Source organism: Labrus bergylta, chromosome 10 (genome assembly GCF_963930695.1).
Source record: "Labrus bergylta chromosome 10, fLabBer1.1, whole genome shotgun sequence".
Classification (NCBI taxonomy): Eukaryota; Metazoa; Chordata; class Actinopteri; order Labriformes; family Labridae; genus Labrus; species Labrus bergylta.
The window spans coordinates 21,352,641-21,377,871 of NC_089204.1; the positions used below are offsets into that span (position 1 = coordinate 21,352,641).

General features: G+C 39.4%; 1 protein-coding gene across 2 annotated transcripts in view; it reads right to left on the reverse strand.

Annotated features, from left to right (window-relative positions):
• Window positions 1-24,950, reverse strand: part of col17a1b (collagen, type XVII, alpha 1b) — a 28,427-nt gene extending 3,477 nt beyond the window's left edge. Inside the window, exons 1-51 of one of the 2 annotated variants that reach the window (XM_065959290.1) lie at window positions 24,523-24,950; window positions 23,167-23,231; window positions 20,405-20,455; window positions 20,141-20,248; window positions 18,200-18,580; window positions 18,005-18,061; window positions 17,866-17,901; window positions 17,679-17,729; window positions 15,468-15,614; window positions 14,740-15,195; window positions 14,089-14,172; window positions 13,911-13,973; window positions 13,654-13,812; window positions 11,763-11,855; window positions 11,628-11,672; window positions 11,399-11,542; window positions 9,381-9,839; window positions 9,240-9,293; window positions 9,131-9,148; window positions 8,667-8,693; window positions 8,498-8,560; window positions 8,304-8,408; window positions 8,166-8,219; window positions 7,624-7,659; window positions 7,443-7,496; window positions 7,310-7,345; window positions 7,192-7,227; window positions 7,025-7,087; window positions 6,233-6,268; window positions 5,981-6,052; window positions 5,851-5,877; window positions 5,719-5,754; window positions 5,574-5,609; window positions 5,409-5,489; window positions 5,228-5,263; window positions 5,043-5,135; window positions 3,800-3,871; window positions 3,379-3,429; window positions 3,223-3,282; window positions 3,076-3,135; window positions 2,958-2,984; window positions 2,795-2,854; window positions 2,590-2,673; window positions 1,916-1,954; window positions 1,699-1,806; window positions 1,482-1,601; window positions 1,270-1,392; window positions 1,038-1,172; window positions 831-950; window positions 548-736; window positions 54-203 (exon numbers count right to left, since the gene is read on the reverse strand). In XM_065959290.1, coding sequence (XP_065815362.1) covers window positions 54-203; window positions 548-736; window positions 831-950; window positions 1,038-1,172; window positions 1,270-1,392; window positions 1,482-1,601; window positions 1,699-1,806; window positions 1,916-1,954; window positions 2,590-2,673; window positions 2,795-2,854; window positions 2,958-2,984; window positions 3,076-3,135; window positions 3,223-3,282; window positions 3,379-3,429; window positions 3,800-3,871; window positions 5,043-5,135; window positions 5,228-5,263; window positions 5,409-5,489; window positions 5,574-5,609; window positions 5,719-5,754; window positions 5,851-5,877; window positions 5,981-6,052; window positions 6,233-6,268; window positions 7,025-7,087; window positions 7,192-7,227; window positions 7,310-7,345; window positions 7,443-7,496; window positions 7,624-7,659; window positions 8,166-8,219; window positions 8,304-8,408; window positions 8,498-8,560; window positions 8,667-8,693; window positions 9,131-9,148; window positions 9,240-9,293; window positions 9,381-9,839; window positions 11,399-11,542; window positions 11,628-11,672; window positions 11,763-11,855; window positions 13,654-13,812; window positions 13,911-13,973; window positions 14,089-14,172; window positions 14,740-15,195; window positions 15,468-15,614; window positions 17,679-17,729; window positions 17,866-17,901; window positions 18,005-18,061; window positions 18,200-18,580; window positions 20,141-20,248; window positions 20,405-20,455; window positions 23,167-23,221 — 4,750 coding nt within the window. In that variant the 5' untranslated portion in view covers window positions 23,222-23,231; window positions 24,523-24,950. The remainder of the gene's footprint in view (window positions 1-53; window positions 204-547; window positions 737-830; window positions 951-1,037; window positions 1,173-1,269; window positions 1,393-1,481; window positions 1,602-1,698; window positions 1,807-1,915; window positions 1,955-2,589; window positions 2,674-2,794; window positions 2,855-2,957; window positions 2,985-3,075; window positions 3,136-3,222; window positions 3,283-3,378; window positions 3,430-3,799; window positions 3,872-5,042; window positions 5,136-5,227; window positions 5,264-5,408; window positions 5,490-5,573; window positions 5,610-5,718; window positions 5,755-5,850; window positions 5,878-5,980; window positions 6,053-6,232; window positions 6,269-7,024; window positions 7,088-7,191; window positions 7,228-7,309; window positions 7,346-7,442; window positions 7,497-7,623; window positions 7,660-8,165; window positions 8,220-8,303; window positions 8,409-8,497; window positions 8,561-8,666; window positions 8,694-9,130; window positions 9,149-9,239; window positions 9,294-9,380; window positions 9,840-11,398; window positions 11,543-11,627; window positions 11,673-11,762; window positions 11,856-13,653; window positions 13,813-13,910; window positions 13,974-14,088; window positions 14,173-14,739; window positions 15,196-15,467; window positions 15,615-17,678; window positions 17,730-17,865; window positions 17,902-18,004; window positions 18,062-18,199; window positions 18,581-20,140; window positions 20,249-20,404; window positions 20,456-23,166; window positions 23,232-24,522) is intronic. The other variant, XM_065959291.1, reaches the window with a different exon arrangement.
• Window positions 24,951-25,231: the final 281 nt, after the last annotated feature.

Genomic DNA, 25,231 nt, shown 5'->3' on the forward strand with positions numbered 1-25,231 from the left:
GACTACTACTGATCTCATTTCTTTAATCTGTGTGTGGGTGGTGAGCAGCTTACTGGTCAGATACTCCTGAATTTCAGCACGGATGCTCGCCTGTGGGAAGTTTCCACTGGTGGAAATCACACCAGAGTAACTGCCTGAAACACCCTGTGGTCCCCGTGGACCTTGAGGACCAGGAGGGCCAGGAAGACCTCTGAACCCAGAACCTGAGAAAGATTCAAAATCAAGTCTCTTTTATTCTGTGTTCACAGCGGGATGAAGAGACCTTGTGCAAACCCATTAATGATGATATCAGAGCACACCAAAGAAAGTACTGAAATTGAGATTATGTTTGTATAGTGTTACGTTCTACAGAAAGGATGTTTTGATACAGGGTGTTTGAACTGATTTGAATTAAAAAGGAACCTCACACCTGTGCCAGTCAAAGCCATAAAACAAGTGCTAGCTAAAGTTTTTCTCTTTGATGAACACACTTTTTCACAAAATGGTCCCAGATCAGCCTACCACTGTTTAAACGGCACGTCGTGTTCCTCCTCTCCACTGGACTCACCTTGCAGATAACGCTGAATCTCCTCCAAGCTGTAACTTTGTTGTCCTGTTCCATACACGGTGGCAGAGGAGTGTCCCTGTGGCCCCTGAGGACCAGGAGGGCCTTGCTGTCCTGGAAAACCCGGAGGACCCGGAGGACCAGGAAGACCGCGATGTGAGGCAGATGCTATCCATGACTGGAAATCAGGGTCTAACAGAGGAAGGAACGAGGAAGAGGATGATTGAGTGACAACAACCAAATGACTCTGAAAACAGTTAAGCCTCCTGTGAAAAATACGACTTACTTTTAACTAAGTCAGAATAATCGATGGTAAAGATCCTGGAGCCACTTCCCCCTGAACCAACAGACACTGAAGGGCCAGGTGGACCAGGAGGCCCAGGCGGACCTCGAGCGATCCCTCTGTCTGAAGATGAGAATGAAAGCAGTGATCAGTGGAGTACAGACACCTCTTTAAGGGATAGTGATTTCTCTGAATGTAACCTCCGCTTACCATTCATTATATTGAACACATATCTGGCGACCTCTTCTACATTATAACTGGCTGAAATTCCTCCAGATGTTCCTGGTATCCCAGGTGGTCCTTGTGGTCCAGGTGGTCCTGTTATATATCTCCTCACATCGTCTCCTGTACAGATCACAGCAGGGATACACGGTTTAACAACTTCAAGTGGAAAGTACAGACTCAGCAGACCTGCAGTGTGTTGATAATGTATTGTACTTACTCTGAAGCATGGCGATGAGACCATTGACAGTGAAGGATCCAGAACCGGAACCAGAGCCAGGTCCAGGTGGACCAGGTGGACCTGGAGGTCCCTGAACACCAATGCTGAAGCCTGAGCCTGAACCTGGAATAACACAGAATAGTTAATGGTGGCTCCCCAGTTTCCTATAACACGATGAATAAAGTCAATTTTGGGGCATAGCAGAGGCTTACGTTGGATGTATGCAATGACCCGTGTAGAGATGTCCTCCATAGAACCTGAGAAGCTTCCAGGGAGTCCTGGAGGCCCAGGTGGACCTGCAGGTCCTTGGAAATTGGACTGTAGGGTTCTACCTGTGTGGGGAAAAAAAAACAAAAACACGTTCATCATCTCTTCTTTCCCCCGTGACAGTCTACATGCATCTGATGTGACCTGAAAAAAACCTCTTACTTAGATAGTCACTGATGTACTGGCGCATCTCACTAGAAGAAGAGAAGGAGCCTGGAGGACCAGGAGGACCTTGAGGACCAGGGGGGCCTGAAGTGACTGAGATGGAGCCTGAAGATAAACAAGACCGTTAACAACCGGAAGATGTTACCTGGAATCTAAATCCATTTGGAAATACTGTAAAGAGTTGTTTGGGCAATGATTGTGTTTTTTTCTTTACCTCTTGAAGACCCTGGAATTCCAGGAGCACCAGTGTCCCCTGAGAAATGAAAAACCAAAGTGTTATCTTGATGTGATGCACACAAGTAGCTACAGAGTTTAAACCTCAGACTGTATAAAACATGGATGTAGTCACAGAGACGTTGGTTTCTGAAGAGGCGCTATGAAGCCTTACGATGGCAGTGGGTTGCTATATTTGCAACGCTGACTTTAACTAAACGCTGACTTTAACTAAACGCTGACTTTAACTAAACGCTGACTTTAACTAAACGCTGACTTTAACTAAACGCTGACTTTAACTAACTCCCGGCTTAGCTAGAAATAGGCAAAAATATCGAGTTGAGTCCATTGTTGAGGCATACAGCTACAACGCGTTCAGCAGTGAGTCAAATCAGCCACAACCTTATTATTGCAAAATGATGCATAACTCTTTGCCTTGAGATTTTTGGAACATGTTTATTTCTGCTGTAGAAATGTTCGTTTCATATGGGTTCTTATGGAGTTTTCTTTGGCTTTTGCAGCCAGCCTCAAGTGGACACTCGAGGAACTGCAGGTTGTCACCCCTCCAGTATTGGCTTCATTTTCCAACACTGGAGGTGGCTGCTTTAATTAAATTACAATACAAAAATAGAAAACACTGACAGCCATCACAGATTTCAACATAGGTAGGTTTACCTTTATATCCTTGTGGCCCTGGAGGTCCAGGAGGCCCTGGTAAGCCTGGGGGTCCTGGGAGCTGAGACCCAGAATATGTTGATACTGTAGGTAGAATTATATAATTACATTGAGTCATATAGTGCAAAAATCTGGATTCCCACTCACATGTGTCTGTCCTTTATAACTTTATTGTGATTTTGTGTGTCTGTGTTCGGACGCCTACCTCTGTCAGAGCTTCCTGGTCTCCCTGGGGTGCCTGGCACACCTGGCTGGCCTGTGTCACCTGAGATAGACATCAGATTTTGGTTATGCTTAAAAAGGCTCACAGCTATCGATGCTGAATGAGATTTAAAAACAAGACACAAAAATTAAATAAAGATTTATACCTTGGTATCCTCTTGGTCCAGGAGAACCTGAAATAATAAAGGAGATGTTGTAATAAAGTCATTTCATAAAATCTATGAATACAGGCTACTGTTCGAGGTCTTCACTTAATCTGATCACCTGTCGATCCTTTGGGCCCAGCAGGTCCAGGTGGTCCTGGTGGTCCAGGGTGGTATGTTCCTGTAAGAACAGTGATGTTTAAATGTTTTGTTTATTCACGTCAAACCTTCATCAAGATGGAGAACAAATTATGTATTTGTGTCATACCAGAGCTTGATACAAAGCTTGTGTCTCCCTTGTCTCCTTTAGGTCCTTGTATTCCATAACCTTTGAAGCAGAAATGAAGAATCAAGTTTGATATAATGAATGGCTCAGCTTCACGTATCACCAAACACATTTTATTTATCTTAACGTGTTATTCACCTGGCTGACCAGGAGGCCCTTGTGGTCCTGGAGGTCCTTGTCTTGAGTCACCTAATTAACATATTTTTGAAACAGTCAGTGACATAAAATAACAAGACATTAGGGTTTCAAGATTTCAAGATGCTACTAGCAGGAGCCAAGAACAGTCGTGCTTGCAGCAACTTTTTTATGGCGTTATCTGGAGATCATGAGTTAATCATATTGTTATCTTTAGATTATGACATCATTAATCGGTCGTCCTCCTAGCAGGTCGGGGAGACTAAAATCACTCTTAACACACCTCACACCACAGGAGAATCTGGCAAGGTAATCGGGCCTTTGTTGACATTGGTCAGTAGGGGGGACCAAAATCAGCCAGATTATCTTGTAGTGTGTACCCCGCTTTGCATTGTATAACAAGAGCATGCTGTGTCTTATTTACCTGGGCGTCCAGGAGGACCAGGTGGGCCAGGTGGACCCGGTTGTCCTGTATATCCACCTGAACTAAACTGACCTGTAACAGAAAAAAAAGATAAATATATTTATTTTAGTATATACATTTGAGTTTTTATGTAATTTGTTGGGCCTGCATTTATTGGATGAGACAGCTGAAGAGAGCAATTCAATTCAAATTCAAATAACTTTATTTATCCATTAGGAACTTCATTTGTGTAAAAGAGCATCAGTGCGCATACAGCTAGACACAAAAACAACAGCAGAGACACACACATACAAGTGGCTCTATTAAAAGCATGACAAATAGGTCATAAATAATTGTTATAAGCGGTTAAATGAGTGGTCTTAAAAATAAATAAGAAATACAACAAGGTAATGTTGAGAGGAGAAAGGGGGGGGGGGGTGACATGCAGCAAAGGGCCGAGGTCAGTTTCGAACCAACGGGTGCTGCGATGAGGACTATAGAATCTATACATGGGGCGCTACATAACAGCAAGGTTCCCCAAAATATTACTAAGTATTTAGCAGGAATCTGGTCTGTAACAAGGACCAAACCTGAGTCACTTTGTAAAAAAATATTAACTAGTTTTATCATTTTTAAGCTGAAGAGCTCAAGATTTAAGTAGAAGTAGGAAAGACTGTGAAGCAACAGAAAATCCAAAATGTCAGTCTTATAATTTACTAGAATTAACCACAATTATATTTAATGTACTGACTGTATTTTACTGCTAAGGAATTCTACGTTTTCTATAGGATAAGAATTGTGTTTTAAATCTCCGTCTCAACATGAATAGTCTCCCTTGAAGTGTTCTCTGCCTAGTTACAGCACAGATACAGCAGCTTATTTCTCAACTGTTAATCTCTTGAACCAAATGATCTGCATGTGAATCAAGAATCTGTAGCTAAAGGACTGGTTTTATTCCCAGTATAAATGACAAATCGTGTTTGATTTTTAGGTTTTGTATCCTTTTGTCCATCAATGCATTGTTGGAGCACAAGAGCTTTTGTTAAAAAGATGATCCTTTGATGTTATTCATCTCTATTCTCACTGCTCAATTTGCTTTCCAGTGACCAAAGCAAAGACATGAAAGCCCTGTTATATGTTAGCTAGATATCCGCACCAGAAGTACCAAAAAATTGGCCACAGATGCTAATGTTTGTCAAGCAATTTTCAATGCTCACATTCAAAAGCTTTATCATTGTAAAAACCCTTAAAAATAATGACTCACTTCCGGTGCTGCTTGTTCGCACACTTTCAGACGTTCTTACTGATATTCCCGCCTCTCCCTGGTCTCCCTTATATCCTCTGTCACCTTTAGGACCTGTGATGACAAATAAAATGCAGATTCTATGAGACTCAATGGGCTACTTCTCCTAAAAGCATCCAGTGGAACGAAGTAGCAAGATGACCTACCAGCTTGGCCAGGCAGACCAGCAGGACCAATGGGACCTGAGGAGAAAGAGCAAGAGTATTGGTGATTTTGAAGCTCCCACTACTACAGTAATAGGCTTTGTTACCAAATGGTTTTAGGTACAAAACATGCAGTTGCAAAAGGACATAATCTGGCAGCTTTCTGGGCTGCTTGAGGTCAGACCTGACAATCCTGGCTGTCCTGCAGGGCCAGGAGGACCAGCAGGCCCGGGTGGTCCTGGGATGCCAATAGAAGTGGAGCCAGCTGAAAAACATAAGTGATCAGATCAGAGGGTTTATTTTCAATGAAAAATAATATGTTGGAATGTAAATTTCATCCAGATCTTACCAGCGTTGATGATTCTTCCTGCATCACCGGTTTCACCTAAAACAGAAAGCCAGATCCTTAAGGAGATGCACAGACCGATGGTATAACACATAGTATTTCACAGAGCAGAAGGCTATGGAAGACATGAGGTTGACAAAAGATGTACCTTTGGAACCAGGTCGTCCTGGATTCCCTGCAATCCCTAAAAAACAAAGGAGACAATCAGTAGGTACATTTGAATGTTGAGAGCATGCTGAGCTGCAGAATCAACAACACAACAGAATAATAAGAGTCGTACCTGGAGGTCCTTGAAGTCCTGGTTGTCCTGCAGAGAGTGAGATGTTATGAATATACTGTATAAATTCCACATCCACTGATGACAACATTACTAAAATGTTAAGGATCAAGTGATTTCTGGCTCAGTTTACCTGCAGCTCCATTATCCCCGGGAGGCCCAGTAGGACCTCTGAGTCCAGGTGGCCCAGCAACTCCCTGATCACCTGCAGGAAAACAAACACAACGATGATTTAAGAGTTCTTTGGGTGTTCTTTTGTTTGACATATTAAATGTTAAGAAAACAAACCCTGACCCTTGTACATTTGTAAGCTGTGTATCATCCAATGTGAGATCTTAATGTCTTTTAAAATCATATTAAAATATGTTCCCCTACTAATATTTACCTCTTGATCCTTTGACACCGTCATGTCCAACCAATCCTGATGACATAAAAATACAAATTACATCAATATTACTTTCATCTATAAGCCAATCAAAAATCATTTTTTGGAAGAGTTTATTTTAATTAAATGATATTCCTCCTGACATCATACACTGGAAAGTAAGAAGGAAACCAGGAGGAAATGCATTAGCAGACTCCTCTATGCTGCCCCCTTGTGGAGTATCTGATTTATTACATGTTACTTCCTTAATGAAAATTAAAATGATTTAATCTAATTAAAAAATACAATTTCAGAAATACAAAAACGTGTCTTTATCTTAAAAACATATCCCAATTATAAATAGTAGAAATATCATGAAAAGTTGTAAATGATTAAGATAAGAATAAGATTAAAATTAAATAAAGCATATGTAGTTCCTTTTTGTGAAAGAGTAACATTTCTAAAAATAATCCTATTACGAGGAGGCTTAAACTCATCACTCTACGTATGTCATTTTTAGTCTGCAACAAAATCCGACTGTTGTCCCCACAACCACCGCTGTCCTCATTCATTTACGGCCTGCTCCGACCTCCACCTCAGCAGCAAGGACGTGTGGACAACAGGAACACGAGGAATGCAAAGAAGAAATCCTTCCAGCATATTATCCAATATGCTCTTTTTGTAAAGCGTCTTGGGATAACACTTGTTGATAATGATTGACTGATTGATTGATTTATAGTTTAAAAGAGGAATAACATGAATTTAGTTTCTGACAAATATTTTTCATCTGATAGTTGCCGTCCTCAAACTTACCCATTGATCCTTTTTGTCCTTTCTCTCCAGCCGGCCCTGTTGGTCCTTGGAAACCAGCTTCACCTGAGGAGTGGGACAAGATGATCAGGAAACTGCACTGAATCTTTACAGTTAGGACGCCTGTCTCATAGCTTCAAGTAAAGTTTGAGTCCCAAAGATGTACTGACCTTGCAGACCTCTAAGACCTTTGTCCCCAGTGTCACCTGAAAAATGTGTAGATTAAGTTAGAGTTAGAAATCTTGAAAATCACCAAAAGTCTGAATAAAAGTTAGGAGTCAAACAAACCTTTTTGTCCAGAAAGACCTGGAATACCTCTGTCACCTGTAGAGCGAATGGAAGGACATTGTGGTATGAAATAAACTCAATTAACAATGATTTTTATTGTATTAAGCAAACAGGCCATGTTCATATAACATACCTTTAAAACCAGGTAGCCCTGCCTCGCCACGGAAACCTTGTAGACCTGGTGGACCTGCACAAAACATGAAATGAAAAATAAAGGAGATTAAGTCAAAGGCATTTTTTTTTAAATAGTAGTTGCTTCTTTTACATTTGAGGAAATCTTGGACTCCATGGGTGTTTGACACGGCAACACTCACCTGCTGGCCCAGCAATTCCAGGGGATCCAGTATCACCTGGAGCAAAGATGCAAAGATTATTATTATTGTTTTTATTATAATCAGTATTTGTAGTATAACAGGAGAATAACTTAAGTAAAAGCGCTGTGTCTTTATTTTTGATACAATATTGATATTATGAAATAAATCATTTGGTTTGTAACTCTTCAGTATCATTATTCTTTTTGAACAGTCATAGGTGATAGAAGTTAGAAGTGAATTGATAAAATATAAATTATTTTGCAGTCAAAATCTAAATAAAGATTTTTGAAAAAAGTGAGTAATTTATAGATGAATAAATTAAATGTTTTCTTAATAGAGTGAAACCTAATGAACATTTACTTCAATGCATCTGTAATAATTACTAACTGTATACAAACTGTAGGGATCTAGTTTGTGTTTCACTGATGTTTAGTTTACTATGCTGCCATCTGGTGTTTGTTTTAGGTAATACACTTTTACAAACTGTACATTAGTTAAATACAAATCAGTGACGTTTTAGTCTTCAAGTCTTTCGCTCTCACCTTTAAGTCCAGCCAGGCCCACAGGTCCAGGAACTCCAGGATCTCCAGGAGCGCCTGCAAGAACCAAAGTCACGAGTTGTTATTGACACAACACACATAAACAAGTTACATTCTTACTGCTGAGAATCTGAGCCTTACCTCTGTCACCTTTCGGTCCAACCCCTGAAGGTCCAGGCTCACCTCTCGGGCCAGCTGGACCCTCCCGACCCCTGATTCCAGGTGTTCCATCCAGTCCATGATCACCTGATCAGGTATTTCACAAACAGATGATCAATCCCTGTAAATTATGAGCATTATATATCATGTAGGTTGAACAAGAGAGGGTGCTGTACCTTGGATTCCTTTTTGACCTTTAGGACCCTCAGTGCCTGCATGTCCTGGAGCACCTGGAGCACCTGAGGTCATAGGTTACAGTCAGTCAAATGACAGTATTTATAATGCTGCGTCATAGTGCGAGAATAATGTGAAGAACTTTTAAAACTGAAATAAATTGCTCCTCACCCATAAGTCCAGGTGAACCAGTATCTCCTGTGACCAGCAAAACACACATTTGATATTGATGAGTGTACGTAAGAGATGACACAAACAGTTTTAACACATGGGCAGTAGTCCTGAAAATGTTCCCCAATTTTAAGGGTGAGCTGTATGTGCCGACTTAATAGGCCCATTTTTTCACCTTGACTTTACTGGTACTATATCCTGCCAGCCCCTTTGTAAAATTTCCTCTCAAAGTTGTAGCAGGTAATATTCAGAAAAATTCACAGCTAATTCACAGGGGGCGATGACTTTATATAAAATACTGTGATAACAAGCAATTAACCCGAGCATAGCTAAAACTGTCATTTAGTGTCAGACTCTGACCATTGGTCCGCTGTCTTGACCCCCTACAACAACAAAAAGCTTCACCCTGCAGGGGACATGTGTGAATAAGATACAGGGTTAGGCTGTCTTGAAATCGTTCTTACCTCTAGGTCCTACGTCACCTTAAAAGATAAAATAAAAAATACAAATGATTAAAACAAGCAGACTCATGTTAAATTGTGCACATTTTGGGATATAAGTTGCAGTATTAACCTTTAGGTCCAGGCATGCCTCGGTGTGAATCTCCCACTGAGGATACTAGAAGAGCTGAGACAGGAAATAACACGTCAATGACATGTGTGTTTTAGGTTTGTGCGTGTGTATACTGTTGAAGGCATTACATATGTGCAGTACCTCTGAACGCCTGTGATTGCATTTCAGTTTTGAACATGTTCTGCATCATCAGTTGGAGAGAAGCAGCGTCCATGTGTCCTCCATTCACACCAAGGCCAGTGCCTCCACCGAAACCGGTCCCTGAGCTGACTCCGCTGCCACTGGAAACGGTGCCAGAGCCTCTAGCACTCGCTGTGCCCGACCCGCTGACCCTTCCAGTCCCAGCTGAACCGCCTCCAAAGCCGAGATCAAGACCATTTTCACCTGTGGAGCCGCCGCCGCCGCCGGCACCAGCCATCGCTATTCTTGTTTTGTCGCTTCCACCTGTACCTCCAGCTAAGAGTATGTCGGTACTGGATCCACCTCCAGCCATATAGATGTCATTAGTTGAGCCTCGCTGCCGACTTGTGCGAGCAGAAACGACTGAGGACTCCGCCTCCAGGGTAGCCACCCGATTCTTCAGCTTCCTCACATCCTCAGCTGAGAAAACAACATTAAAAGTTTTTAAGATGCACATACAAGGATCACAAAATCTTTATAACAGTGTTGTATTCACAAGCGCAACTCTTCTCAGGATCGTCACTTCTGATCTAAATGTCTGCACATAGACACAACATTAAGAGTGACTTTTCAATTAGCTGGATTTCCAAGCACCCAGCAAGTATAATAAAGTTTTTGAATTATACATAATACAGTCAATCTTTAAATATGAGGTAAGGGGTTAAATTGTGTTTGTAAACCATGGATTTAAAAATTTAAAAAAATTCAACACAACTGATGTAAAAGAAACAAAAATTAATCTATAAGTCACCCAACATGAAGACAAAACAAGGTTACCACTGAAGTTATTGAAAAAAATATTACAAAGATGTTACTGAAAAAAAGATTACACGACATGATTAGACTCAGATGCAGTTGAGGAGCAAAACTAAGAACTGAAACCTTCCTGACTTCATTCTCAAGTCACTTTTATTTTCAGTTTTCAGGTTCATTTCTACATTCATAAAGATGTTTGTCTAAACTGGAGCTGAAACAAATAGTCTAATGAATGAATTAGATGTTAGAAGAAAAATAATAGGTAACTGCTTTGAACAATACTTGTTCCTTCAGAATTCAGCCCATATTTGTTAAGATTTTTGCAAATTATCAGCAGTAAAAGTATTCAGAATAAGTTAAAAGCAGTTTCTGTTTGTTCGTGGATGTACAGGGAGCTATCAATGGATGAAATTCTGCAGATTCTGTTTTTTTTTGTGTGTGTTTTAACCCACATCAATCAAATTCTGATAACATTTGGTAAGGCTGTGTGGGTTGAGCAATAGCGTCATTGTATGTTTTAATATTTTCTTTGATATCTCATCTCTCATGCTGTGTTTTTACAGCTCTTGTGCATTATGGGTAATGTGCAGGTTGTGTTGTTTTGCATTGGTATGTGCCTTTCTGTTTACATGTGTGTTTCTGTTGTTTTTATTTATTGATTGATTCTCGTGGAAGCAGCTGAATGTTTTGCAGCACTTTGAGCCCAAGACAAATTTCCCCAAGTGGACAATAAAGTGTAACGTATCATGCCCAAAAATGATTACTTTTGATCTACATGTAACCTACCACAGTTCAAAGTTATGTATGAATGTTAACCAGTAGAAATATATCTCAAATCAGAGGTTACACATGTTGTTTCCTGTTTGTATTTTTATCTAAAAATCCCCAAAAACGTTTCTGCGGCTGCTTGAAAACGAGTCTCAGATGTCATCCAGCAACAATTTATGGAGCTGCTCCACTGACAATAAATGCCAGACTGACTTTATGGCAGCAGGACAGTACCCAGAGATCAAGTTTCCAAGGAAAGGGGAACATTTAGTCTCTCACAGCTCTTAGCAACACTGTGAAATAATGTTCACCAGCCTGTTAAAGCTCCAAAAAGCATTTTATTGGTTTGAGAACAGCCCCTCCCAGGGGCTTCATTGCACAATGAGGATCTCTATGGAGCCATTCTTTTTATTTCTCACTATTAAATCTCAGAATGTTGTATAAGTAGAGCTTACCCAATGCAATTAGCCCAAACAGTAGTCCCAGAAGGAGCAGAGAGAGGAGGAGAAGACCCAGCAGCCACTTCCACCAGGAGCAACAGGCATCCGAGCAGCAGCAAAATCCTCCACCTCCAAAGACGCCGCTGTCACGGTGGATCTCTGATGACGGAAAAAACTCATCATTTTCAAGCACTGAGATTTTGAATCATCACGTAAACATCAATGTACATGCAATCAGGAATACCTGCAAATGTAGCTTTGTCTTTCATCACAACTCCCGATGATCCGTCTGCAGAAAAGAACAAACAATCATGATGAACTAGTTCTTATAAACTAATGAAGTGTTGAGTTCTTAGAGCGTATTTGAATGGGCACTCACAGTAAGAGTTTCCTGTCTCTGCCTTCAGGGGCATCGTCTCAGTGTAGCTTGAAATGAGTTTCTCTTTCTTTATTGAATCTCCTGATAGCGAGCCTGTTAAGTTAGAATGACTTGTTCTTAATTCTTATTCAAATGTTTTTTTAAAGAAGAACAGAACAAAACAAAGTGGTGTGAAAGGTGGGACGACACAATATGCAAAACACATAACAGATTTATGAAATGGTATTTCTACGAAAGAGAACTCCCTTTATCAGGAGAAAGAAAATAAAAGGAATAAAAAGAAGTCAAGAATTAAGAAAACGCCTCAAATTTAAAGACATAAGAGTGAATAGTGAACTGCGATGATTCGAGGGAAGTGGAAGTGACTGTAGATGCTTCTATGGAAACCATGAACAGCCGTGCTGGTTGTTATTATTGTTTGATTTTGTTCGTTAGGAGTCATGAGGGGGAAACAAATTGGGAGAAGGGCTTTTGGGTATTCTTCACCCTCAGCCTGGACTCTGTTGCAGAATGATTTGAAACTCAAGGAGCTGCTGTCCTTAAATGTTTTTAAATCTCAAATGAAAGACTTGGATTCTACAGGAAGTCGATGCTTGACTGCTTGAACGACTGACTCCCAGATTTGACTCATAGATGGTTTCTCTTTTAATTCAAATTGAGGTCTTTTTGGAAATGTTGCTTTCTCTCCGTTTGTGTCTCTTTCTGTAACTATGTGTTTTTGCTGCTGCCAGGTCTCCTATTGGAAAAGATGTTCTTAATCTGAATGGGATCAACCTGGTTCAATAAAGATGAAATAAATAAATACAAAATAGTTGATTATTACAGGGAGACAAAGACCAAAATAATAAAATGAAAACATTACTATTTAACACATTAGAGGCTTCAATCTCTGTTCTGTTATGATTCATGATAGTAATCTTGTATGCTGAACTTTCTCACAATGAAATGAACTGGATGTTCATTTTCAAGTCCTCCAGGTTTACATTTTCATGATCTTAAAAAACAAAAATCATTATCAGTGAGAGAAGTCTTCAAGTAAGCTAATTTAGCATTTCTCCCAAGAAAACGAGCTATAAGATCTCAAGATAACGGATTATTTTTATTTCAATTTCAAAATCTTTATTTAAGCCTCTAAAACAAAGAGCACAAACAAAACACCAAAGACAGGATGATTCTCAGTGAAAAAAACAATCTCACACTGTGGTAAAGGGGTTTGAGAGAAACTTGTGATTCTGAGATTTTAAAAAAACGGACAGCTGTCATCGGGTCGTACAGATCCAAAGATGAGGAAAAAGGTAATCAAATAAAAGTACCTGTGATAGTAGATTAGCTCCTAATATAATGAAGTGTATTTATTTCTGTTTATGAAGCTTTAGGCGCCCCCCTGTGGACAAGCAGTGTATCTTCTCTCTTTTCTGATTCACAAAAAGTTTCATCTTGCTTTCTTTTAACAGTGAATTGAAATGGTGATTATCTGCTTTGGAAAAATATTTTTTTTAAACAAGCGTGTTTCCTCAGGAAGCTTTAAATCATCTCTTCTTACACCTACCCCTTAGCAACATTTACAGGCATTGAAACTGACAATATAGTCAATCATAAAGAGGAATCACTATTCATTTGAGTCTGTTTCGATAGGAGATAAAAAACTCCTCACAGGGCCCCGAAGAAAGCTTATTATAACATGTACTTTCAAAGATAACTTTGCATTTAGGCCTGTTTCTGCTGAAATGTTTGATTTATATCAAGTTGGGAAAAGAGAAATGCTTAGATCTGGCAGGGATTGAAAAGGTTCACAACTTTATGTTCTTTAAAATACCTCAAAGTCACTAGCATAAAGGTTGCATGGTAAGCTATTTCATGCAGGGGGAGGGGGGCTAAATGACTGACTCACCTCCTCCCATTTGAACGCTGCTGCTGCTGGTGAATTGCTTCCCGCTGTCTTTAGCCAAAATGAGCATTTCTGTGTCCCTTTTAGCTGGATAGTTCTCCTTGTCAGAGATGAGGAACTTGTAGTCTTTCTTATAAGCGTCATCAGTTTGGGATCTAGTGGCTGACAAACACAAATCAAAACAGTTAAGGAATCGTTGAAGCTGTGCCGTGATAACTTTGATATCAGCTCAGAGGGAGTTGAAACTGTTGTGGACATACTTGCAGAGACTCCAGTGCTGACGACACCGCCAGTATTCGACATGTTCTTCTGAACACCATAACCTGTAAATACAAACAAACACACTCATGTAAAAAAAAAAGAGATGCCCTTTTATGTAATTATTGAGCAAAACTGTGTCAAAAAGTGTCAAGATGTTGTGCAAATCTTCAGCTTTACCTCCAAGACTAGTGCTAACATTGGCTCCACTGGTGGTGAGAACACTGGCAGATGCCGGCGCCAGATTATTCTGAAAGCCATAAACTGTAAAAAAAAATATGAAACGTTTTTTATTACATGAACTAAAAACCATGAACCTTAAAAAACACAGGTCTGAATACAAACCTACAAAGGAAAAAAAAAGAAAGCCAAAACAAATCACACATGGGACAGACATATTTATAAATTAACTACACAAATCACTGTAACCCAATAATGAATCATGACACAGAATAAAACAGTCTTTTATTTGCATATTTCAATTTACCAGTGAGTCTAGAAGCTGGAGCTGCTTGTACACAGGAAGTTGGGGGAAAATAGTTGAGTAAATATGCCAAATGATTTTTTTGTTTACTCTAAAAGTAGTGCCACAAATGAATAGTTGATTGTGTTTTAACTTGCTCTAGAAGCTATTTTATGACCTAATGTGAGTCTTGAGTGTGAATGTTTGTACGTTTTCATGTTACTGAGCCTCAACAAAAGGTAATTTTCTGTCACTATGTGATAGACAGTAACTAGAAGCTCTCTATATGCCTTACTACATTACACCTACATGTTTGAGGTAGTGTCATAGACTGTAGTCAATGGGTAGTATTCAGAGGTTAGTCTCACCTGACAGTGATGAGGGGGAGGTGAGGCCGATTGGTGAAGATCCTCCCCCCATGTTGTTGTTGCCGACCTGGTAAGAGTAGCTGCTGCTGTTGCCAGCGACAGCTGTGGCGGAGGAGGCCGGCAGTGTGGATGTCGACCAAGTAAAAGATGGAAGTATAGTGTCCAGTGTGTCATATTGGCCTGTTCTCACACTGGAGTCGTACTGCCCTGATCTCAAACTGCCGTTATACTGGCCTGTTTTCAGACCAGTATCATAGTGACTTGTCTTCTGAGACACATCATACTGGCCTGATTTCACACCAGTATCATATTGGCCTGATTTTACAGTGACATCGTACTGGCTTGATTTTAAGCCAGTATCAAAGTGCCCGTTTGTCAGACTGGTATCATACAGGGTTGATGACTCGATGGTGTGGAAACCACCTGTTCTCACTCCAGAGCTCAATATAGGTGAACCTGTAGGAGAGAAAAGACAAAGACAAATGAGTGTGTGAAATGTCTCTTATTTAATGTTCACCCCAATTTGTGCCTCTCATGTTTTTATCTTTACATAACATACACAGAGTTCCAGGTCAAAGAAAAATTAAAAGCATCTGTAAACACAAAGCTGATACAGCCAAGCTACAACCAAGGCAAATTTGAACCATATCCGATGTCTTAGAGAGGGAGACAAGGTGTCTTTGCATGTAAAGAATGTGCATGAGTGCAACTCTGGGAAGTGTATATACCCGACTGAGTGGCCACTGAGATGGTCTTGGTTTCCACGGTTGCCTTTTTAGGGACAGGCAGTGTGATTGAGGCGCAGGAGGAGCGAGTTGGGCTGACGCTGCAGGAACGTCCCTTCAGAAGCTTCTTTACATCATCCAGCTCTGTCCCTGCAAAAATACACAAATGTTACTCACCAAATATAAAAGTGCATTTTTTCTAGTGATTGTTTAAGTCCTACTTATTATTATTTTATTTTTAGTCACACTGCCCTGTGTGCAGTGAGCCTTATAGCCGCCATATTGGCAGTTCAATTCAGGGGAGAAAAGTATGACTTTTCAGGCTGAAAAAAATCCAGTTCAATAGATAGAAATACGCTTTTATGTTCCAATTCTTTCAAAATCATTGCTGCCCCATAAACAAAAAAAATAAACTGATAGCCTACTGCAGTCTGCCTTTGACCAACTTCATCAGATGACCTCAAACTAAACTATGTCAGGTTTCTCTTCCTTTTTGACTGGACTTTTAAATACATACATTTATTTTGATTATTGAAGACTGTTTGGAGTTGGAATTTTACTTTGCCTACTATTGGCATATTTGACTTTCTAGGTCGGCTATCTCTCCAGTTTGTATTGATATAAAATGAATATCATGAAACCAATGTACATACTAAATCGATTGAATACATTAACAGTTTGATAAACTAACATATAAATGTATCTTAACCTCACCTATCACAGGAAATACACTAGTTAGTTAAGAAGGAAGTTGCAGAAATCTGCTTAGCTAATTAGCTTTAGCTTTTCCCCCCTCATGCGGTTTATTAACAGCCTTCAGGTTTGTGGGAAACTAACCACAAAACTGTTATTTGATCAAAGTTGATATTTGAATTAAAGGTAACAGCTCGGGAGAAAAACTGAGCTAAATTAGCTTTTGCTTTTAGCCGAGACCTGTCCTGCTAACTTTATAATGCAGCTAGCTCTTCTTTAGCTGTCTAACTGCCTTTGAGAGGCAGAGAGGACAGTGACAATAATTTATATAAAATTAAAATAAACACCAATGTAACTGTTTTCAAGATGTCTTTATTTAAGAACATCTTAACCAATGATACCTAAATATATTTGGGTGAAAAAAAAAAGTTTGAATCTTACATGGGTCTATGACTATTGAAGAATTTTAACCATTTTAATTTTTTTGGAAGAAATAGTATTCAATTTCAAGTAAAAAGTACTGAATTGATCATTGTACTTGAGGTATATTACAGAATGTATATGAATTATACTTTTGATAAATTATTATTAAAATGTCTTTATATTTAATATTTTAGAAGGGACTCCTTTTTAAGTACAGTTGGCTACTTGTACTGAGGTAGTTTTTTTTTTACCTAACAGTAACATTATACTCTATGAGCTATCCAAGATTGTACAAAGAACTGCATGCTGCAAATGTGTGTGGTTATGTTTGCATTTTCAACATACAAAGATTATTCATCAAATAAATGTAGTAGAGTTAAAAGAACTATATTGTACCTATAATCTGGTTTACTTAGGTGTAAAGCATCATAAAACAGATGGCACAAGTTCTGCAGTGATATTGGATTTTCACTGACATAATAGTACTAACTTTTCCACTACTTTTCAGAGCACATAGTATGCAACATAGCAATCTGCTGTCCAGCTGAGGTTAGGTAACATTGTGCTGGTCAAAATGTAAAGAAAATGTAGATTAAGTCATTGCAGTTAGGAACTTCAGTCAGCAGATGGAGCGCTAAACTTCCGCTAAAATTTGAATCACTTCTGTTTTCAGCAGTGACTCATTTCTGCCATTGTTGCCACCACAAATCTGTCCCTTAACTTTTTCCTCACATGAACACAATGCAAACAAACGTGATCCTCGTCGTTCAGCTCCACCCTTTACTTTTTTGCTGATGTATTATATATCCTCAATCTGTGGGAGCTGCACATGTGTTACTAATCACAATTTCATGGACATAAACATGCATGTGAGGAGAGGTGGAGGAGGAAGAATGTCCTATGTGTGCTATCTACTGAATACAGAGCAAAAGAATTTGACAGCAGCATAATATGAAAAACACACTGCCCTAAAGTAACCCCTCAGTACAAAACTCCCACTCTTCAAGTGGCTCTTTGAAGGAACACTGGAATAAAGACGCTTTATGAGGGGTTGCATAACCAACAGTAATTGGATCAATGTGTCTCAAGTGGTCTTACATCTGCAGGCTGTGGGTGAGGCACTTTGCAATCTGGCTCTGATCTCGCTCTCTGGAAAGAAATCACAACACACACATTGAACAATGGAATCCTGGTTTAATAATAAAAAAAAGTCAGGACAATTCAAAGTCAGATGGTGCAAAAATAATGAAGGAAGGAGGGAGGGGAAAAAACTTTTATTGAATACCTCTACTCTCGCTCCTCCCTCTTGTGCCACCAGAGCCTGAACACAAAAAGGGAAAAAAAAACAGAGAGGCAGAGGACATATGAGGATAAAGCTGTGAAATCAGAGTATTTAATCCCATACTGCTTTCATTCTCACTTACAATAGTTCCCATAGTCTTTGCGTGTAAACTCTGGAGAGGAATTAGCACTGGAACTTCCTAGAAGAAAACACAATGGCAGATGAAATATTAACAGCACCCTCATGTACTAGAGCTTCCTTCACTTTTATTTAGTGTCAACTTCATGCACAACATGTTGCACACTGTGCATAGTTTGATCTATTAACATAATCTCACCGTCATAACCCACTGAGCGGCTACCGATTGTCTTCCTCTCCCGGAAAGCTGGCGACAGGCCTCCTGATGAGCCAGCAGTCTGACCGCGCCTGGCACCGCCCGATGAGCTGGACCGAACCTTTGACACGGAGCTCACCATGTAACTGCTGCTGCCTCTTCCCCCTCCTCCTCCTCCTCCTCCTCCACCTCCCCCTCCTACTCCTCCACCTCCTCCTCCTCCCCCACCTACTCCTCCTCCCCTGCTTCCTCCACCTCCTATTCCACCTCCAAACAACTCTCCATCAATGTAGGTCCCCCCTCCATCTCCTTCACCCGAGGAGCATCCTCCCAGGTAAACCCCTGAGGAGGAGCTGTAGTTGCTGGTGTTCACACCTACAGAGGCTGAAGGAGAGATAAAACATTCACGTGTTATTTTGATATCCTTCAGAAGTGTCATCTCTACAATTTTTTTCACTCAAGTGCAAGTTTAAGGTACTTTTACTTTACATGAGAATTTCCAATTTATGGATATTTAAGTATTAGTTTCACAAGAGCTGTTAATATGTTTAAGATGTGTTACAAATGATGAAGTTTAGATTTCAGTTTTTTGTAAAGGGTAATTTGTGTTTCAATTACGTGTGTCATTTTAAGGAAAGATTTTCAAAGGATTTCTTTATGCAGGTACAAATGTATTGAGAATAAAAACTGATTCATGTAACCGAAAGCAAATGCTTTATATATTTCCAAATTTGTTGAATTTTAGAGTTAACTCTGGTACGTTACTATTAAATTATCTAGTAACACAGGCAGTTGTAAAATTTAAATAGCGTAATTATACATAGCAGCTTCTGTATGGACAGCGGTAGAGAAAGTATTCACAGTGTTTACTTGTGAAAGTACGGCCACCAAAAAGTCCTGCATGAAAAATACGTTAAGTAAAAGTAGATAAGTAAAAACTGGAAAATATTCTTAAGGTATTTCAAGTCAAAGCAGAAAGTCTACAGCTTATTTAATAGTAGGCTATAGTATATTACGTCAGTTACGATGAGTTGCAAATGATAATAAACTATCAGTTCTCATCACTACATATCAATCTTGAAAAAAATAAAAAGTTTGCTGTTGTTTTTTTTTAAACATTAGAAACAAGTGATAAAAGCCGTCAGGTCCTCTCAGTTAAAGCTTCACATTGCTTCTCTGGTTTAATAACTTGATAATGTGAATACTGCTAATAATAAGTTAGTTCAAAGTTTGGTCATTTGAACTTAAATCTTTTACCCTGTGCATGTAAAGGCCCAACAAGGGACACAATGTTAAAATGAGGTCTAAACTCTAAACTCTCTGTTATATCAGTTGCATGCTCTGTATTGGAACTGTGTTCAAATTGTATCCTCCCTATCTTTGTTTTGTTTTTTAAATGTAACTCAAAGTATTTTATCAATTCTTCATGAATGTTGCATAAAAACTCTACATTTGTAAAGTACCTGCAGCTATGACTGGGGGAAAATCACATTGGGTCAGGAGTATAAAGTTGCATAAAGCTTACTTCTACAGTAAAGTACAAGCACTTTGATTTTATTTTATCTTTGTTACAAAAGAGCAGTACTTTGGTAAACTCTGGATGGAGGTATTTAAAAAAAAGTTGATACAGCAGAAAACAACTGTTTCTTTCATATTATTTCATCACTAATATAAATCTCATTGTAATCATCAACACAAAGGCCCATTTCTACACAACTAGGAGCCTACTCTTCCCTGTGGATACCTTAGCTACTGTATGTTTTGTTGTCAAAACCTCAGTAAAGGATATGAACACTTCCTCTATTTCTGCCTGGAAAAAAACTGCAAGTGATGTCCAAGGTTAAATCAGGATACATATTGTCTCCACTGGGGGTTAAAAATATAACATGCCGCTTTACACAACTTCCCAATTTTTTTGAACCACGAGTGGAAATGTGCTCTCACATGAAGAGAAATACGTTCCACTGCTGTTCTGGGTTAAGACATTCTTCTCCAAGCCCAGCCCTCCAGCACTGCTGGACATATTCCTGTGATTTGATCCGCTGGTTCCCTCTAGCAACAAAAAGACACACAGCAAAACACAGAGAAGCTGTTACTCATCGGGAACTTCCTTCAGAGCCCCTCTGCTATAATTACTGCATTATGTGTTCTCTTTACTGCCATTAATTAAAGAACACGTGGCTTGTAGAAGAAGGAGGAGACACTCACTTGGTGGCAGAGAAGTCAGCCGGGTTGTGGCGGTTACAGCTTCTGTCACAACTGATGGTACATTATAGAGAAAGAAAATGATTACTCTGTATACACTGTGCAGCTCGGGAAAGTAATCCAATCTACACGTTATTTAAACTTCTGTGTGGTAATACCAGAGGGAAGGTGTTTAGTGATGTGTTGAATGATCGGCATGCTGAAGATTGTTATGCTTGAGTTAATGTGACATTGAGTGATGGATGGTGTCGATGGAGATGTTGTCACTTCCTAATACCGTGCTTATACTATAGGCTATTTAATAACTAAAGCTAACATCTATGGATAACCAATCTTTTAATAAAGCCTCATAAATCAGTTATAAGCCGTTGATAAAAACAACACTTGGGTTGTTTGGTCAGGTTGGCGTTTGTGCTCCATGGCAGGGTTGGTCTTAAGGAAAGTGTCAGATAGATCTACTTGAAACATTAAAATCATTAAAGATGTATTAATAACTAAATAAACTTGGGACCAGATCATTCTGCAAGCAAGTTTGCTCCTGTTCCCTTCGTGCCAATCACAACTGTTTATCAAAGACTAAAACTAAGACTGCAAACATTAAGGGGTTTTCTTACAATAAATGTGGACGCCCATGATGACTACTCAGAAATCCTGTCAGTCTGTTTGTGAGCAAAATCTGCAATTATGCACCAAAACCAAAGTGGTTTAGAAATGTTGTGATACTTCAATATGTTGTTGACAAGAAATACATGTTGTGTCTTGTTATTTCTTAAGTTTGCTCTGATTGCCCAACTCCAATGTGATTAACGACCTTTAAGACTGGACAGTAGCTTCTTTCTTTCTTTCTTTCTTTCTCGGTCTTTCTTTCTTTCTCTTTCTCTTTCTTTCTTTCTTACTTTCTTTATCACTGTGTGCTTTTAATAGGCTTGTTTTGTTTTGCTTACTTGGAAAAGTCGTTGCTGGTTTGATTAATTCTCGCTTTGATAATTTCTGATTATTGCACATCTGTTTTCTTACTATCCTAACACTGTGTTTTCTATTGTTAGTTTTGTTGAGCACTTGTATTGTTTTCAATTTTTCCGACTACAAACAAATTAACTGCACAATTCCTGTTGCTGGGACAAACTTATATTTGGTCATTTTTAATAGGGTACAGACTTAATGGCTCTGTATTCTTTATACGATCCGTTTTGAATAACCAGTATTTACAGATTGTTCTCATCAGTGGCTTATAACTGATTTATGAAGCTTTGGTGAATAATTATGAATCTTTTTTTATCCATCTATGAGCTCACTTAATTTGAATTAAAGAAATAACTTAGAAATCTACAAATAAAGCTTCTGCATGAAAACACAAACAAACACATCCGGTCCATCTTTTCTGGGGGTGTCACAGATTTAGACAAACACTTTTTATGACATAGAATAATTAAGTTTCCGAAGTTCATGAGATGGTTTAGCAATCATCATGATTTGTAAGTACGGAGGGAAATCTAAACCACAGTTATGAATACTTGGGAAAAAAAATGTAATTGGATCATCGTGCCGAACTTTATTTATTTATTTATAATTGGGAAAATTCATCTTTTCACAGTTTATCTCGAACAAAAGCCTTCCCATATCTGTTTCTGTCCATAGGGAGGCCCATAAACTAATTACCTAATGTAAACAAAGTGCACGACTTCCTGACATGTGACTAAAAATATCGTGTTTATAATAAACTCACAGTAGATAATTAACTGTAATATGATCTTTCTTCCACTAGGAGGCATCTTGATCTCCAGCTGCAACTTGTTGAGTTTTACTGGACTCAGATATAAAGTAAATTCCTTTTCAATTTCATGCTGCTGCCTCCTCCTTGTCATCATCACCTTCCTCCCTCCTTTTACGGAGCCGTGTCTGTTTCAGGGTCAAACACTAAAGGTGATTTATTTTTCGCTGCTGTTGCTTCTCAAACTTTGAAACAGCCTCCAACAATGACTCAAAGAAGCCAAATGAATGCAGAAAAAAAACTCCTAAAACTCCTCATGTCTTTGTTTTTTTTTTAAATTCCCCTTTAACGCTGTACTTCTTTCCAAACTACATTGTCTTGTTCTTCCCTCTCTCTCTCCTCCCCCCCCCTCTTATGTAACCACTGCTTTGAAAAATGATCTATGTATAAACTTTCTTTTGGAAGTGACTCATAAAACAAGAGCAGAACAAGCAAGGCGACAAAACGGCTGATTATATGTTTGTCTCAGTTTTGGTCACATGTATAATCAGGCGTTCGTTGACCTCGCCATCTTTAGATGGAGTCTGAGCTGTCCTTCTACATTCAGTCATGACTGCAGGAGGAAAACCCAGACGATGACTTACAGCTCTGAGCCCAGCGAAGAACAGAAACCCGAGCACAGTGAAGGCATGTTAGTGAGAGTGAGCCCCCAGAAAAGACAGACAAAAAGCATCACCAGAGAAAATCCGTATTGGGTCTTTAAACACCTACAAAGACGATCCATCATTAAGCTTTCAATGAAGGTTTGATATCCCGCAGACCTCATGCCACACTGAGGTCTGCGGGACGGAAACATCGATGACAGTTTCTGCTTGGAGGTTGTGATGCTTCGATTGTGTTTGCAAGGCAGACTTTTCATAACAAATAAAACCAGAAATATCTACGCATCTACCGATTTGATTCGTTTTGTGTGTGTGTGTGTGTGTGTGTGTGTGTGTTACTTGTGGTGTCTACTTTTTTTTCATAAATGTGTTAATAAATTCAGAAATCTCACCCCTTTCTTCTGAAAAGTCTGCTGAGTAGTCCATCAGCGCTATTAACTCCTCCATCTCATCTTATCTGGTGACATGATGATGATAAAACGTTTACCACAGCTGTGCCTTTAACTGATATAAAGTCTCTTTATTCCTTGACTTTTAACTGTGGTTAAATGGCATCCAAGCAAACATTTATTTGGGGGGGAACAAAAAAATGTCAATTCCAAGAACTTTTCGCTTAAAGAACGGGCCGCTTGTATCTGATGTTTGTTTATTGCTTTAGATCTTAAATTCCACGCCTCCAAAGAGGAAAGAATGTCCCCCCCCATGGGTCTCATGATGATACTTCTAAAAACCACAATATACAAATACAGGACACACGCTTTCCCTTCAACTATCTGCTTGTTTTGATCTTGATCTTAAAAAAACAGAAGTCCTACAGTCAGTGTGCTCAGGCAAGATCATTGAAAACTTCCCAAACACATTTAATCTCACCTGAATGGAAAAGACCACAAAATAGGCCTTCAGAAGCTATATCGCCTTGTGTTTGGATTTCATTAGATGTTCCCTTTATGTCTTTGAAGAGAAAAACTCACAAAAGAACAAAAGATGCCAGTGGATCCCTGCACAGCTCTGAAAGCCCATCCTCTCACCACACCCTGCCATCTGAGGACATTTAACATCATGTGCCTCTTACACTCCACACTTTATTACAAATCAAAAACAAAGGGAATTCTCCAAATGATGGAATCTTCCCTTCTTCCCACTAAACTTGGAATTGAAACACAATAAAAAACATTTAAAGTCCAATTTAGTTTTCCTTCATCTCAGATTTTTTTTTTTAATCAAACAATAGGGAGTCCCTAGCAGCATTTCCAGATGTACTAAGTACTTCCTTTACCAAAGTCAAGCACAAATCTCTTTTTTTACAGCCTGTAACTGATCTGGACCTCAAAAAGTCTGCTGTCACATAAAGCTGGCGCTACAGCCCGTCCAGGTCCAACAGTATATTTAGATGGATGTAAATAGCACAGCAAGAGAGCATGTAAAACTATCCTGAGATCACTAAGAGACTAAATTTAAGGATACATGGAGACAGATGATCTCCTCGGAAACCCCCCCTAGTTTGTTTTACAGACAAGGTAAGTTTATAATATATATTTATATAGCCTATAGGTTGTTACATTGGCATAGAGAAGACTTAGCACAATTCCATCCAACAAATCCAAGCTTGAAAGCCCATCACCAAATTCCCGCAGAGCGATTAGTGCAGAGATGGAACAGCAAGGTGGGGTGGAAAATCAGCATTGAAAAAAAAAAAAAAAAAAAAAAAAACTTTTAAAAGAATTGTCTTCATGTTGTTAAATCCATACCTTCAGCCAGCTTGAACGACGGTCAATCAAATCCCGGTGATCCCCCTTGCTGAGATGCGCCGACTGATCCACGAGAGCAATAATGTGTTGGTATGAAGTTGACGCGCCTGGGTGGGATGTTCTTAAAGTCCTCCTCCGTCCTTTTGTGTCTTTTCGCCCAACTTTCCCAGGCAAGTCAAAACAGAGATTTGGGAATGGGTCCCAGCCGCGCCCATCAGCGCTGCAGCTTGGCAGGCAGGTGTAGCAGACGGCACGAAAAGCTGAATTTACAAAAAAAAAAAAGAAGACGAAAACAGTGCCTTAGGCAGGCAATTAAGTTGTCAGCCTCACCTCTCGCAAAGAACGGGACGACTGGGGAAGAAGAGAAGAGATTAACCTCTCCTTCTTCTTCTTCTACTGCTGCTGCTTTTGTCACCACTTTTCGGAACTGACAAACTTCTGGGAGGAGGAATCTGGGAAAGTAGTGATCTGGGAGGTGGGATTTTAAATCCCTTTTTTTGGGGGGGTGGGGGACTACAGGAGTGCAACCATTAAAGTGTCTCCTGGTCTATTGTGTGCAGAAAATCCACATCACATTGCTGCAGCTGGAACACATCTGGAGCACACATTGGAAGCTGAAACACACACATTTAGTCTGCAGGGTTCCAACCACAGTGTTTTTACTAAAAAAAACAAACACTGCTTTACTATATTTTCCAATGCAAAAGCA